Here is a 17746-nt window from a genome sequence, read left to right as displayed (position 1 = left end):
ACTTAAATAAATATATTTAGATGACGTTAAGAATAACTAAAAATTAAATTTGATATTAAAATATCAATTTTTTGTATAAATATCAGTTTTTCATACACATTTCGTTTATAAAAATAAAGAAAATTGTGCGGAAAACATGATATAGATTCGTATCTTTAACTGATGTTTACTAACGGATAACAAATTACGATATTCATAAAATACTATTATTTTATAAGTTTTTATCGAAGGGAAAAAAAACTGTTATAAACATTTTAATGTATCATGAATTCATTCCTATATTAAACTACGGTTATGTTGATTTAATAAAAACTGAGACGGACACACTGCAGACAAAAAAAATATGTGGAAAACCGTGTTTTATTGACAGAATTGTTCCAGTTTGTTTGACAGATGAAAAGTTTAGATGATGGTTTTTGAGCAACAATAATGCAATAGAGAAAACAAAGTTATCAACTATAGGTATTATATATATATATTTTTTTTTGTCCATTTTTTTTTTCTTGTTTTCGAATATTGACGCTGATTCTGTACAGGATTGAAAATTACAAACAAGCGTACTTCTCCGATGAGGAATATTTATCTTGGTTATGCATTTGTATATATATATATATATGTATATATATACACGTATACATTATATATATATGCATAAATTCTGTCTATATATAGATATATATATAATATATACATGTATAATTTGGCATGAGCAGTGCGAAGAAGCTTCGTGGCTGTTGCGCTTTTTTTCGTTTTAAAGGAAAACTAATAAAACAAACTCAAATCTTTTGGACAAATTTTTAAGATTTTATTGTATATTTTTAATTTTATAAGTTTTTATGAAGTAAGAGAGACGATAATTTCAGATTTAATCGAAAAAATTTGAATGTTTTTCTTCTGTTTAAAATCCGCTCTTTAATCCTAAAAGTTAAATTTTTAAAAGTTCGTACGCTGAAGAGACCTCTTTTAAGAGATGAAAATAGCATATTAAGTTTCTATGTTTTCTTATAAGAATTTATATTGGAAGTTTACACCATTATTGGGAAGATTTATAAGGAAAAAAAGGCCTCTAAAAGCTTTTCATCATCACACTTTTTGAAGTGATGTGAATCCCTTAAAGATAGGGATAAGTTCTGTTTATCTTTTTGTCCAATAGATTTTATCGTTTGTTATCACTTGAATTATGGTGCCAAAGTTAAGATGACTAACGACAATTTGGTGTGTTCTTTTCTTCTTACTGTTATATTATAAGGCGTATCAAAAATTAATAGTTAAGAGAGGCTAAAAGTTGAATGGAAATTACGGGATATCCCTGCCGTTTATTTAAATGTAAGGGTATTTTTTATTCGTTTCTGTAAGTGACAGGAACCTAAATTTGTTCCTAAAATCCCTAGATTGTTCCTGATGCTCTCTAAAAGATTAAATTGGTTGTATAATGGGTTTTGATACATTCTATCCACAAAAAGAAACTAAAAAGTTAATAAAATAAACTTAAAATTAGTTAGAAAGATTATCAAAGATGGGGAATTTCTTAATGAGATATGAAGATTTTGTTCGGTTTCTTTTTGTATCGATCTATAATTTCCGATGACTGAAACAAGAAGATATTAAAGGACAACACTTACTAGGCAACTCCGATCTTCTATATTCTTGTGATTACTGTGATGGACGATTCCCTTATAAAGATAAATTTAAAAGAAAGATAAAAAGAAACGAAAATCAAATATTTTTTGGCATGCAGAAAATGTAAAAGTGTTAAAATAAAAAAGGAAGGAAGCTTTGAAAATTTCAAAAAATCCGCGTTATTAACATTATTAATTGATTTTTTTCTTCTTAACCCATAAACTGTGGATTTTTTTTTTCTAAAAACTACAATTGTTTTTTGCTCTTCTTAATTTATCTTCAATTCATTCGGGATGGGTGTGAATGGTTATGATAGTCCCCATGCTGTATATATACATACACAACCGTGCACAGTCACTGTTAATGCTGTTGTGCAGAATACTTCATCCGTTTCTGCTTCTGTCTCTGATTACAAAACCAAACTCTCACCACATTCTTCTTTAAGTCAAGTTTCTCAGCAATGGCGGCGATCTTCTCTCCCGACGGCCGCGGTTGTACAGCAAAATAAGCTTCGAGTGACCTTTTTTCGGGTCCAGCAATGGATGTCCTCTTTCGTTTTTTTTCTCCTGTAGGCAATACGCATGGTGCATCCGGATCTCTTCTCTTGTTTCTGGCCTGCGATTCCGCAGCTTCCAGCCACGCTTGTAATATAGGCTTTAATGCTACCATGTTGTTATGGGAGAGAGTAAGAGATTCGAACCTACAGATAGTGCTCTGTGATAACGAACCGACTCCTGGAAGCTTCAGATTAGCTAGGGCTTTACCCACATCCGCTTGTGTCACCCCTAATTTGATCCTTCGTTGCTTAAACCTCTCAGCAAACGCTTCGAGTTCGCGTGGATCCGTATCGGCATCGTGCATGGTAACTGGATGATGCGTAGTTAATGAGTGATGTGACCCCATCATACTATTCATACTATGAGAATAGATAGGAGCGTGAAGTTGACCATGAGAATGAGAACTCACCGAATTCGATTCGGAAGGTATTGCCAGAGGTGGTAGTGACGACGGACAGATAGGATCCAACAAGTCCATTGTATCCATTCCAGGATGGCCCATTTGTGTATGATGTGGACGAGCGTTAGGATTTCCATGGCCCGTACCTACTCCGGGATGATGCGGATACATCATATCATGTTTAAGATGCAAACTTGGCCCACTTGGAGGTGAATGTTTGGTTATGTCAACTGCAGTCAGTCCATCGGCACGACCCATTAATCCATCATCCAGTCCAGCAAATAGATTGCTCTGAAAACAAAAATTAAACCCCATTACAAAATATACATAACCCTCATAGATAACCACTACCTTAAACATTGTTACGACATCAGAATTAATATTTTAGACCCGTTAAATAATTTAAAAATGCCAGCTGACTTGTATGAGATGTGTGTTTTTCTACAGATTGTAGAGAAAAGTATTCACATTATTGGCAAAAAATACATTTAACCAGTCGAAATAGAATCAATAAAGCTGTTTAGTAACATAAATCCGACAACTAAATTGAATTTTAGAGCTTAGTGATTTTTTTTTCTTCTTCTACTTTTATTCCACTTCTATACTTCATCTCGCTTCGCCCTATACTTAGTACTATCTTTTATACTTGTTTTACTTAGTCTAAGATTAAAACCATAATCATTTCTTAAATTTTATAAAGTTTTTATCGGATTAAAACTATATTTATTATATATAAACAAGTTTATTTTAGTTAAGAAACTAAATTATAGATGCTTCACAAAAGCCACTTCGCATACTTTTAACGTTAGTTTGGAAAAAAGAACTTAAACTTTTATAAATTTCTAATTAAATTAAAAATAATTATAATCATCAGTTTAATCGTGTTTTTAAAATTGTTTAAATGAATAATTTTTACACATTTTTCTGAATAAATTAATATAAAAATTTTAATTAAATCTTCACTATCATCAGCATTATCATCATCATGAAATTAAATGACATATAAAAATATAATTTAAAAAGTTTCTCTTTTAAAAAGAAATTTAATTTTTTTAAATTATATTATATTTATATATTAAATAAAAAATATATGTATATATTTTTTTATTTGCTATATATGCATTTATATTCAGGTAATAAAATTTAAAGTAATAATAAATAAAATAGGGGAAAAAATCAAAATAAAATAAAAATAATGCATTTAATATTAAAAATTTATTTCTATAAATTTTTTAATATTTAAAAGAGACTATTTTAATATAAATAAAAATATAAGTCAATAATATTTTTCTTAATATTTAATATAAAAATAAAATAAAATTAATAATTAATAATAATAAAAATTGTTTACAAATGAAAGATCTGATAAATTATTTATGAATTATTTAATTATTAAAAATTTTTTAAAATTCGATAAGAAAATGTACAAATCCTTTTTTTTATTTTGTTTTTCGTAATATTTAAAAAAATATATATAATTTTTAAAAACATGAATTTATGAAGAAAGGAGAGAGAAGAAAGAGGAAAAAATTATGTTATTGAGAAGATGAGTTTTGATTAAATTAACACCTTGTGCACCTTTATAAGTTATTCAAACATTCCGCAGACAAATTATTCATAACTTTAGCTTTCGCATGCCTACAATGTAGATTTATAAAGAGTCAAGTGATAATTTCTTTAAGTTAACTATATTATTATTGTAATAGCAAGTTTAAGTGTGTCGAGAGATAAAAATAAGTTATTTTCGTCTATAATTTTTACAAACAACTCGAACTTTTTATCATTTTTATATAGGTTATAAAGTTAGGTAAGTGTTTAATATGTTTGTGATTAAACAGGGTTGTAATTTTTGGTTTAAAACGATACGAAAGTGATACCTACCGTTGGGTTACCCATGCAGTGTCTTCTCATAGGATCTGTTGTTCTGTAATTTGGTGAGTAGCGACCGGGGAAACATGTTCCAGTTCCAGTGTTAATCGAAGGATGTAGAGACATGTGTTGTTTACTATTCATGACGAAACCATGCAATACTCGACTTTCCCCAGTCTCGATATCAGAGACGGGGTTAAACCGTTAAGCCTAATAAAAATGCACTAAGCCAACACTACCAACATGCTATTTCCGACTGTAACACCGTCGACCATGTGTGTGCACCTGTACGTTGATCTGCGCACCGTCGACACACCACACAGGCAGAGGGGAGGATTCTCTTTGGGGGATGATAACGGCTCGTCACGTGATGCCGGCGATTTATGTCGGAGCATGCGTGTAGCCTACCATGATGGCGGAAAGTTGTTAATGGTGTTTTGTTGTTAGTTTGAAACCGATGCCAGATACGCGACCCAGATTGAAAAACACAGATCTGCCCCTGATAAACTGTCTTTCCTGCTCGATTATTAATACTGCAGTGAAGACGGACAGCAGGAGCCATTCCGTTCCCAATCTCATAAACACCTTATTTTTATTAATATTTAGTATTTTACCTATAAAATCTTTATAATAATTTAATATTTACTAATTTATTTACCTAATTATGCAAATTATTATATAATTTTATAAAAATCTGTTAAGTTTTAAATGGTTTAAAAACATGGCTGAGTATATCAAGAATATTAATTAAATTTATTCTTAAAAAGATTTTTATAATAATCATGTTTCCTGATAAATTGTTATCTACATAAATTATTGATTCGTATGAGAATATATGGTAAATACATTGTTTACTTTGGTAATATTTTATTAGTGTCGTGAGTAATGCATTAACCAATTGTAATATTTATTACGTGTCTTACGTAAGGTTCAAAATGTTAATGTTCAAACGTCATGAAATCAAATTTTTATAATTGGATACTTTTAAGAATGATCTAACTATACTTTTATATTATTTATTTATTTTATTTTTTTAAATTTCTAAACAGAAGTTTAAAATTTAATAATAAAATTTGTAGTAAACTTTATTGTTATTTTAACACGAAAACTAAATTTTTAACGCGACAAATTTTGATAATTTCATGCTTATCTTTATCGTTTTACATTGGTTTTGATGTAATTCTTAGAATCTTAAACATCTTTTTTCCATGATTCGATTTTGGTACGTTGAGAAAAATTTGATCAAATTTGAACTTCTTTTATTTGAACAAAATTAAATTATTTTCGAATAATTGGAGTTATTTTTAGTTCTTTCTAAGCAAAATTTTTTCTTGTTACTTCGAATATTTTATAAATAAATAACGCAAGAAAACGTATATTAAAATACCTATAAAAAAGTTATAAATATCACATTAAGATATCACTACTTCAAATGACATAAGAGAAAAGTGGAAGTAACATGAAATAAATTTATTTGAAAAATAATTATTTAATGAAATAAATTTTAAAAATTAATATTAGAAAGAAAGAATATCGTAAGATTTAAACATAGTATAAAGTGAAATTTATTTTAAATGTAAAAAATTCTAAGAAATAAATACAAACAAATCGAACAAAACACAAATGGGTAGGTAGGTCTGTATTTTAATCGATGAATAGAGTTACTCTGATTGGTGGCTACGGTATCACGTGAAGAATACGTAATTTGTCAGTCTGCTTTACCATATTTGTTTACAGTAAAGTCATTGGATACCAAGCAAGGCGGTGCAATGCAGATCGTGGTACGTGAGAGTTTATCTGAAGGAACAATCATTATAAATAGTTGTCTACACAAGATATATGGGACTAAATTTATTAGTTAAAACTTAATGCTTTTATAAACTAGATTTTTGAAAGAAAAAAAAAAGAGAGAGATATTTAACAGATGATAATTTTCTTAGTTTTATTTTTAAACAATCGGGTTCTGTGATTATTATGCGTGAAATGAGGCCGCCTGTTCAACACGAAATAGTATAGAATAGTTGTAAATCTTATCTTCATAAGAATTTGTTTTGACATTTATGTTTGGGTTCTTGACATAGAATGTCGCGTTTCCATGGCTAAAAATTGTTTCTAGTTAGTATAAAACGAAACTGTAGTTAGTAAAATTAGTTTTTCCAGTTTTATCGTTTTAAACGCCTGTAAATTTATCTTATCCTTTCGCTTGCGTGTTATGCAGTGAAGCTTCAGATTGTATGATTAAAGATCGCCTACATCTTTTACCGAATATTTTTTCAAACTTTTTTACATTTTAAATACCTCTATTTATTATTTTACTATAAAATATCTACTCGGAGGTTAAAAGGCTATTTATTTATTTAACGCGACAAATTTAAAGCATATTTTAAATAATTTATTAGAGATAGAATTTAATAATATTTATACATAAAATTGCAATTTATATAATTAAAAATAGCTTATAAATTAATTTTAAATCGAGACAATTAAAAAATTACCTTTTAATATTGTTTATATACATTTAATTTATTTTTTGTTAATAAAAAAGATATCAAAATGATGTTTAAACTCATTAAAAAAACAATAGAAAATGGGTCAAGATCGGCGATAAAAGCGTCGAAACAAATTACAATTAATGTAATTTCCTCCTCCGTTTCGTTTTTAAAATATTCATTAAATAGTTAAAATATTTGGGCTGCCAGATATAATTCTATCGTCATTCCATCTAATGGTTTTGTTCATCGGACCACTAGAGACCAAGTTCATCAACTGAACTGGTAAATGGCAAAACTCTGTACACGCAAAGTTAACGTTAAAGCATGGAAGGGGGTGGCTTGATACAACCTCACCTCACGCCCTCCCCAATTCCGACTTTGCGTGGAAGTTAATTACGATCATTACTCTCAATATAAAGTCTCTCGCTCTTCAATGGGATGAGAGTTCCATCTGCTACTAAGCCCACTGTTGGGGGTAAAACACCACCTGCGGTGTATGTAACCCATAACATTGACGTTTGGTCTTGCTTCAGCGATTTTGTTTGGCTATATCGAGCATGCGTATTCGATTATAGGTCACAACAAACCCATAATGGATCTTTGTACTTAATAATAAATGTATATAATAAGAGACTTTAGATCTAGTATTTTAGTCCGCTGCTAAAATCGCTCATGCGTTATTTAGCTGTAAATAATTATCGTTTGGGGGTTTTAATATCTAACTACATCAATTTAATTTGTTCCAACAATGATTTTTTACTTATATCTGACAGATTAAATTGTATGTTGTAAGTAGTAAATGGTTTAATTTATATTATATATATAGGGCTATATCTATGAGTGATTTTTTCTTCTTCTTATTCGTCCGATCAGTTATGATCTGTTTTGACATCAGAATTAGTTTTATGAGGTGAAAACGGATTAAGAAGTACCGCGTGGAGGGAGGAAGCAGATCCGATTGTGCCCTTGGATGTGATTAAAGAACAGAGAATATTTTTGATGAACTGAGGTAGAATTTAATACTTTAACCAATCTTTATCCTGATATAATAATGATATTCGAAATTTTACTTCCTTTTACATTATTTTACATAGACTTACAGTTAAAATTAATTGAAAGAGGGGACTAGAAACAGTTTATAAATCACTGATAGGTGGAATGATGCTGATGCGAGGATGAAAGCGAAAATAATAAATGATGGAGAAGTTTTAAGTTTTCCGAAAAAAATAAAATAAAATAAAATTTAACGAGTAAGATGATTAAGATTTACATTGCAATTATTTTACAATATTCTTACACGATTTTATGTGGAGCTTAACTATATTCAATACAACGATATGGTAATGTTTTAAAATTATAACCGTTAATAAATTATTAAATTTAAATAAGTTTTTATATTTATAATCCAATATAACCAAATTTAAAATAGTTCATAAATATATTTAAATCGCATTATAAACTATTGTATTTAAAAAAAAACGCATTTAAATAATTCTAAACTCGGACGGAGAAGCGATTCTCTCTTTTATTTTTTTCTTTTTTATTTTACTGTCTTCCATTCTTTCCTTTCTCAAAATAGAGAAGATTAAAAATTAAATATAACAGTATCATATTTGAAAAATATACTTTTGGAAAATTTTTGCGAAAATGACATAGAAAAAGACTTATTGTCTTTCAAGGACGAAGCAATGTTAAACCATTCCTTATTCAGCATCCATCATGGCTTCCGATTTACAATTTTTGATGCACATCCAACGTCATTTGCGATTGGTAAATGATACGCCTGTCCTTTTTTCCAGTCATTTATAAACGTAATAGAAAGCCTCTTGAGACTGCGACTTGCATCTTTGGACTGAAGAATGGTACCATATCACGTATTCTTTCACATCATTTCTTAACTCTTGCAACTACGCTTGACATTATCTCCAGATAGACAGTTAAAATCTCAATAAAATATATTTTGTTATATATATTTTTTCGTATTTTAACTCAGTCAAAAACGAAGAAAATCTATTTAAAATTAAGACTATTTTTATTATTTTGTCTTCGTTTATTCTATGAAAACTTACACAAACACATAATTAACTCGAATTGTGGTTTTTCTATGAGGTTAAATAACTATTATTTTTAGTTTTATGTAGATATTAAAGCTTCCATAATAATTATACGGTTAATTTAATATGTATTTACGCTTTTCTTTAATACTTTTATGTTTCTACTTAAATGTTACTCAGATAAATGGATCTGAATAAAACTAATAATTTCTCTCTTCTATGTTTAGTGAGTGACTTATTGACTGACTCATAAATTCCCTATAAACACAAATCTTTGGCTTCTTTAATCATTCATCTACTCTTACGACTTGCCTCCTCATCAGACGGTTAATAAAAGTGATTCTAACCTTTCAATGACTGACTCACAGACTGACTCACAAAATTGACATATTTGCCAAACCAGAACATAAGTTTTATTCATCTTTTGAAAAAAATTTTTTCTGTTTCTATTATATTATATATACTAGACTTTTTTATATTTATCTTTTTTGTTTCCTGTTTAGTTTTGAAAAGGAACAAATAAAGGTTTTCCATACCAGTGTAATCTTCCACCAAAGAGACCACTACTACCCAAGAAACAATCCCAATCTTATGAATACTTAATGCTTTCCCCCTGGACACCCCAGAAAGTTAGAATGAGATTGCAATTGGCAACGGGAAGAGACTATCCGACTGATTTCACCTGCCAGGTATTCCATCACCTGTACCCACAGCTCACCTGGTTGTCCCTAGAGTTCTAGCAACGAAAGCAGAAATGCAGCTAATGGAGTGGAAGATAAGGTGGAGGGAAAAAAAATGGACCAATTCGATGACTGAATGTATTACGGCTGCGCTGTTATATATACTTCTACTATTTTTTCCCCTCTTCTTCTTCTGTTTTTTTAAGAGAAGAAAGGTCAAAATTGTGTAAAGTTTGTCACTGACAAAACTTCATTTCAAATATGAAAGCTTTATGAATTATTTAAATTTTATTATTTTTTAATTTTATTTTTTAGATTAAATTTGTTCGCTCTTTCTCTTTCTTGCTCTTTTTTTTAACCTGTTACAATTTTATGAGTAATGGTGAATCTCATCTTAAGTAAGAATGAAGGAGTTGACCTTTCGTAGATAATTCGTATAAAGCTATTAATGAGATGTTAATTATACGAACGATGGATAAAAATCTGTATAAAAAGAGCGCGGAGAGATAGTATAGAAGTCTATATAATGGGGAAAATTATTCGGAAGAAGCAGATGATGCGAGAAGCTGCAAGAATTGATGATGAAGATGCTGAAGAGCAGAAAAGGAAATGATGCAAATTTTTATACAAAAAATTAATTTATATAATTTTTTACATATTCTTACATTGTTATAAAATATATATTTTAACTAATTATTTTAAAAAATTTTGGATAAATTTATCAATAATTATTGAAATAATTATTAAGTTATTAATATAACATAATGAACTTAACAAATGGATAAAATAGCATCTTATATAAATAGATTTAAAATATATAAGAACTTAAATAGGTTTAAATTAAACTAGAGATGTCTAAAATTAAGAAAACGTGACAAAAATGTTAAAATTTACAAATTTATATTAAATTAATGAAAAAAAAACTGAAATAAAAGAAAAGATGTTCATGAAATTAAATTATTATGCAATTTAAATGTAGAAATTTATATAAATGTATATTTAGTAAATAAATTTATAATTTTATTAAAATAAAAATTTACATAGATTAATAAAGATTATTTGAAATCCTCGATAATATTACATGATCAATATTATTACAAATCTTTATTTAATGCATAATTTAATACTAAATTAATAGTCATTTTGTACTGTTAATAAGATCTTAAAGTGTAGAAAATTATATCTCACCTGAAAAAGACTAACGCTATAGAGGGTGGCCCATAACTCTATTAGAATACTGTAAATTATTTATTGAACATCAAACTAAAACAGTTTCGGGCCACCCCGTGAATTAATTAGAGTTGTCTGCAAACGATTCTAAACAGTAAATGAATTAAATTGGTGAAAATATTGTTATTATTATTATTATTATTCAATTAATTTTAATAAAGAAAAGATAGGATTTATTAGTAAATGATGCTCCTATACAGTAATTATCATTGTATAGGATGGCTTTGATTATCTTCCAGCTTTAAACCGGAATGAATTAAGGTAGAAGGTAGATGGAAAAGTAATCTGTAAAGCCAAAATTCGCATAACAAATTTGATTTGATTTTCAATCCATCTAATGTGCAGCATTAAAACTTACTCAGCAGTCCATCCAATCTTCGACTGAAATTCAATAAAAGTGTTGAATATAAAATTTTTTTTCTTTCTTTCTTCTTCTTTGGTTAGTACAGTACAGTCGGTGACCATCCAGTCATTTGGGAATATAATAACAGAAATGCTGCACCATCAACCAATGTCTAGCTGTCACAATAATTGGACGTGATGCGATTAACTTGACGGACGACTTGTCTTAATTCACTTGACTTTGCGAATCTAACGCAGCTGGTTGTCAAGAGAATCCCAGCGATACCCATCTGGCCTTTATACAATAACATCTTCATCTCTTCGACATTGAGCCCACAACACGTGTACTCAGATGGTGTTTGATAAGGTGGCGCGTGGTGTGCGGTCGACGGTCACGTGTCCGACCTGGGGTGACACACGACCAAAAATATTGGAATTTACTGACTCGATAATGTGGGATGATGTCTACGACTGATGTATAGAGTGGGGTGAATTAATGACAACCGTGCCGAAGTGCTAATTTGGGGATAGTTGAGATGAGATCTCTAAATTTTCTAAGGATTATCGCCTGATTTCTGCTTGATATCTTAACCTTAACGTTGGAGATTGATCCTGAATAATACAAGATAAGAATTAAACAGAAAAATTAACTTTAATTAGGTCGGAGGATGAGGATGGAGATTTATTACATATTTAAGATACATCCTTGCAAAAATCAAACAAAATTCTTACAAATTCAAAAAAATCCTTACTGAATTAACTAAAGTTTAAGTGCGTAAATCTACGCGCTTAAATTATTATATATTAATACAGCGCATCTATAATACAGTATACACTTCACAGTTACTTATTATTAAATATGTCTGATTTCCTTCTTAATATTGGATTATCGTGGGATTTTTTTATGTTATAGAGCCTTGTATAAGTTATAAATTTAACAAGACCCCATAACTTAACATTGTATGTTTGACATACAGAATATGTAGAAAAAATAATAGAACTGTACTTATAAGATGAGGATTTTCTTATGAGAATAGAAAGATAAATTGAAAGCATATTGTAAATCATAAACTGGAAAAGTTATTTTCGTAAAGTAGAGAAATTACATGCTGTACAGAGCTGTAGAATTACTTCGAAACGCATTAAACTCTCACTTTACGAGTTTAACATGTGTGCAAGTTAGAAAGTTTTTCGTAAAACTTTCCAATTACAGAATGGACGGTCACTCCTATATAATAATTAAAGAAAACTTATAATTTACGTAATAAATTCGAACCCCGAGAAGAGAATAGTATATGTATATATCCGACATTACACGAGATCGCATCTCATCCTAGTGGGTGTGACCCGGTCGTCATCACGCATCCAACTTTTCACCATCGTTCTCTCATCGCTCATATCGTCTCGACCACCTGCCAGGTGTGCCGGGGGGTTGATAGTAAGAGAGTGAAAGAGGGAGAGAGCGAGAGAGAGAGAGTCACACAGAGAGTCATCCTGGCACCAGTCGTTAGAGACGAACCGCAATCCAATTTAGCTTGATTAAATGTACTCAGTCGGACAACTTAATACAATTAATAGACGTAAGGTCTCCTGCATTTTCGACGCCCTTTAACAGTAGGGATAACACGAGTCTGAGGGGGGTTCAAACGGGTGGTGACTTCTCGAAAACACACTAGGTAAATAACTGTGACGCCCTGTGTCACGCACGGACGCGTGACGTAAGAGAGCGAGCGTGGAGACTAGACCCTAGGGAATGGCAGCCAATCCAGGTAGCCGTCATTTTATTAATACTGCGCGTTCATTTCGACGTACTAATGGCCATCTCTGGGACCGATTACAACCAAGTCCATTTCATTAGTGGCCACACCTCTTCCCTTTAGATTGGGTTAATGGGTCATCTAAATGCAAAACGGTAATCGTCAAGTTAGGAAAATTTGCCCTCTGGCTGATTGCTAAGTTTGTCAATTCTCGCTTATATTACCTTTTAATATACATATTTTCATACTTTCTCGCTCTTAACTAAATCGCTTCGTTTTTCTTATATTTTAATCAATTTTCTTCGTTTATTTACTGATTGGATTTAATATGGTGTTAAAACGATTAGTATGAATTGTTAATTTGTAAAAACTATATTGTAAGAGTGCAAAGTTTTCCAACTTGTCCACGAGTTTTGAAATTTATACAGCGATTGGGGTGTTAGAAATTTATATTTATTTATTTATTTTTATGTTTTCAGTAAAGCAAAGCTTTGAGGGAATCTTACAACCGAATCTTTGTAAGTAAATCTGTGCAAATATCATAAAAACTTCTCATTTAACACAATATTTGTGCAAATGATTCTATTATTTTTCTTGTTCTTTATTCAAATTTTTATAATTCTAGCTAAATGTATTCCGTTTTTTCAGCATTTAATGTACTCGATGTGCTTCCTTCAACTATTTTCTTGGATGATGAGTTTTTCTTATTTACTTTAAACTAACTTTTGTACTTGGTTTTCTGTTTATATTTATAATTAATTCTTGTAATTAGAATAGAATCAAAATGTTATTTTTTCATTGTTTTAAATTGATAACATTAAAATGTTATCGATTTGAAACAATAATCATAAATACATCTAACATTGATAATGTAGATCTATCTTTGACTGACAAATAATTCCTTTCAAACTCTGTGAGCGAATCACACTTTAATTGTTGCAACTGATTACTTTTTACTCTGAGCGAATTCATTTAAATTATTGCAACTGAAACTATTATTATCTTTTCAATAAATATCTACTTGCTACTAATTGCTACTCGTATACACTTATTTTAATACATAAATATATTTAAAAGCACTTTTCTCCATTTAAAAGCATACGTGTAAAGCTTTAAAATTTCTTTAAAAATCTTCAGAATGTAGAGTTTCATTCACAGAAATCACAGATTTAAACGTAAAATTTAACATTAAATAAAGCAATTAAATAGATATTTTGCAACCCGTCTTTTAATACAAATGAAAACATATTTCTATGATTTTTTTTCTTAAAAGCACTTAAATTTATTTGTCCAATAAATCAAAATATACAAAAAGCAGAGAACAATAGTAAATCGCACAACAAGAATCCCGTCCAATAATATAACGACACGTCATTAGAGGAATAATTAAATATTCATTCTCTGTATTATTGAGTAATATTTTGGTTGAAAACCAGTCACGTGGTAGATTTGTATTTACTATGCACGTCATACGTCGTATATCGTATACGTTTACACGAATAGCATTGTTTATTGGTTATAATACTATTTAAAATATTAATAGAAAAGTATATCGTAGTAAAACAACCTTAATTATCGTTACGTCTACATATTTCTCATAATTACATAAATTATAATTTATCACACACCCTATACAATAACGAAACGTATTATTCTACACTATAAAAGACACGAATTATGCACTTTTTTTATACTTTAATATTAAAAAAAACCTTTAAAAATCCACTTTAATCTCTAGAAATTAATAAAATGAATAAAAAAAGTAGTTCTAAATTTAGTTTTTTTTAAAGTTTAATTTGTTTATTAGATCTTCTTTACTTATTTAAAAAAGGATCAATCAATTCTGATTTTTTATTGCCGTTCCTACCCTTTTTTAATTTTTATTTCTTCTTTTTTTTTACTATTTTTCTTGTTAAGACGAAGTTGAAAAGGTTCCAAGATATAATCAAGTTCTTTAATTTAAATGGCAAAAAAGTTAGTTTAAAGAAAGATGGAGAGAAAAATTGAGAAAATTCTTTTATTCTTTATCTGTAGGATGTCTTTCAAACTAAAAACTTAACATAATTTTCTTATCCGTGAGTTTATACGATAGAATAATGATTAGCGTAATGCGATTTGGGAGTTAATAATAAAAATCTAAGTTTATATATATGATAATTATATCAGTTTGTGTTTATATGAGAAAATTGAAATCTTCTTGATATATATTTTATTTTTTTAAAGCAATTTTTTAAATCTACAAAATAAGCTCTTAATATAAAATAACTTATCTTAAATCGATGAATCTCAGCTATTTTTTAAATTACAAAAGAAAATTAGGAAGGATAATTGTAAAAGAATTTATGTAAAATAATTACATAGATATAATATTTACATAAGAAAATTTGAATGTTCTTCTTGATATTCTACATTATGTTTTATTTTTTGACAATTTTTCTGAATATAGAAAGACTTTATAGTATGGAATCGTCTATCTCGAAGCAATCGAGTCTTACCCATCTTAGAAGAAAATTAGAAAGGTAATTGTTAAAAAAAAAGTAAAGAAACTTTTGACATAAATCTTTTCTTTCTCTATATATCTCTTTTGAATATAATTCCGAATAGAAAGCCCGTTTTTATAAAGAAAAACTCGATATGTTCCCATGCGTATGGATGATTACTTCATCATCTAAATCTGTTTATCCGATTTAAGGATTACTTTAGCTATTCAGAATCTTTTGAAGTATAACTTATGGCAAATAGATCAAGATTTCTTCTATTTCGGTGATCTCTTTGGCATTCTCTATAAGGTTATGATACTTCTCAGAGAGTTTCTCTACTATAAAAGCGTTTATTCCGCTTGAAGAAATATCTCGATGCTGAATGAAGATAACTTCTTCAAAAGTTATGAAATTTGCGTATCTCTTTCCAATGTCAATTTTCAACATATAAATTTTTACTAAATTATATAAGAAGTTTTTAATTCGTAAAAATTACGTCTTTTAATCTGAACTTAATACGTAAATATACGTCATTACGAGCCTCATAAGTCAATAATTTCAGTTTATGGTAATGTCTCAAGTGATTAAAAAATACATTAAATGAATTCTTTATATGAATATAGTAAAAAAGAAAAATGCATCAAAGTTAATAGTTCTACTCAATATAGGTTATTGCTATTAAGCCTTCAATATAATATTCTTTCTTCACGTAAAGTTTAATATTTGACCCTTTTTTGTAAGAAACAATTGCTTTCTCAGAAAAAAATCTATTAATATACTAATTAGATAACTCTATAACACGAGTTTTGATCCAAAATTAAACTTAAAGACTAACTTTTTTGTGGAAAACTGTTATAAAAACCCACAAAATTACAAGAATCTTATATATTTTACTATTAAAACCATTAAAACATCATACTAAAGCAGTAAGATGAACTGACGTGACCTTTTTTTTTTTTATAAAAAGGACTCTATTAATAGGCCTATACTAGTAACAAATCTCAATCACACGAGTTTGGACCTAAAATTATGCTTATAGACTCATATTTCCTGTATAAAAGTACCTTAAAACGAATATAGAAACTGATTAATTCCAAAAAATTTTATATATTTTAACTTAAAACTCCTACAATCTCCTACCAAATCAGTAGAACGAACTGAAGAACCACACGACATCATCAATCACCACCAAAAAACAGAAATAAAAAACAGAAAAATAGATACCACACCAGACTTTCAACCACGTTATTACTGATCGAATACTAAAATTAAATTAAGAAAACTCGACGCAAAAAATTAAATTTATAAGGAAGATTTTTAATAAAATCTCCCGACATAAATAATTCAAAATGGCAGAAAGAAGGAAACAAGAAAAAAAAAATAAATAAATAAATAAAAGGAAAAAATTCTAAAGAAAGGTAAGTACTATTAATTATATTTAAACATCAATTAATTCATTTTTTAATGGTGATTTTTTTTAAAAATTTATATCTATATATCTATCTATCTATATATATTTATGTGTCAATCCATAGGGATTTTTCCTTTTTCATTGTTTGTGTCAAAGATCGCTGTGTAGGTCGAGAGTTTGAAACCCGCAACTTACTCCTAAGCATCTGTTCATTTCTCAAACCATCTTTAACAATGCATGAGCCGGGCCTTCCTCATCTCATTGGATGAAATTTCTACTGCACGCTACGTACAACTATCCAATAGCAGTAAAGCACGTGCTGTGACTTACTTTCTCCCCCTCTTACTTTTTTTTAATTTTTATTTTATTTTACTTACTTATTTTTTATTATTATTTTTTTATATATATTTTTTCTCCCCTTCGACATAAAAATATATTTTTCTTAACAAGTTTCATTAATTATTATTTAAACTATATTAAATAATAAAATAAATAATAACGAATTAACGTGTTAACGAGGAATCATTAAAAGTTAATCTTGTGTTTATGCATTTTTAAAAAATTTATTTTAATTTTTTCTTTTTTTAAATGTTAATTCTTTATATTCTCTCGTTCCTTTTCTTTCTCTTTTCTCTTGTTTAATGTAAATGAAGTTTAATTTTCTAATTTATTTTTATTTTATTTTTTAAATTTCTTTCTACTTTTGTTTTCGATTAATTGAATGAAATAAATGTTTGATAAGTTAATTAAGTTGCAATTTTCTTTTATACTTACTTAAATGGATATATCGTTAACTTGTTGAAAATTTTTTCTGTTTGACTTCTCTTATTTAATATAATATATAAATAAATTTT

The 17746-nt window shown here is 28.6% G+C and overlaps 1 protein-coding gene across 1 annotated transcript; it reads right to left on the bottom strand.

Moving 5' to 3' along the window:
• Positions 1 to 984: 984 nt before the first annotated feature.
• On the bottom strand, positions 985 to 4750 carry LOC136978050 (inhibitory POU protein-like). The gene is made up of 2 exons (XM_067273693.1): positions 4459 to 4750; positions 985 to 2868 (listed from the first exon to the last, which is right to left on the bottom strand). The coding sequence occupies exons 1-2, from the start codon at positions 4588 to 4590 to the stop codon at positions 1981 to 1983; spliced, it is 1020 nt and encodes a 339-aa protein (XP_067129794.1). The 5' UTR covers positions 4591 to 4750; the 3' UTR covers positions 985 to 1980.
• Positions 4751 to 17746: the final 12996 nt, after the last annotated feature.

The sequence above is a fragment of the Centruroides vittatus genome, unplaced genomic scaffold, assembly GCF_030686945.1.
Source record: "Centruroides vittatus isolate TY-2023 unplaced genomic scaffold, ASM3068694v2 contig_487, whole genome shotgun sequence".
In the NCBI taxonomy this organism is placed as follows: domain Eukaryota; kingdom Metazoa; phylum Arthropoda; class Arachnida; order Scorpiones; family Buthidae; genus Centruroides; species Centruroides vittatus.
Note: the sequence above shows the minus strand (reverse complement) of the source record. Positions and strands in the feature narration are given on the sequence as shown.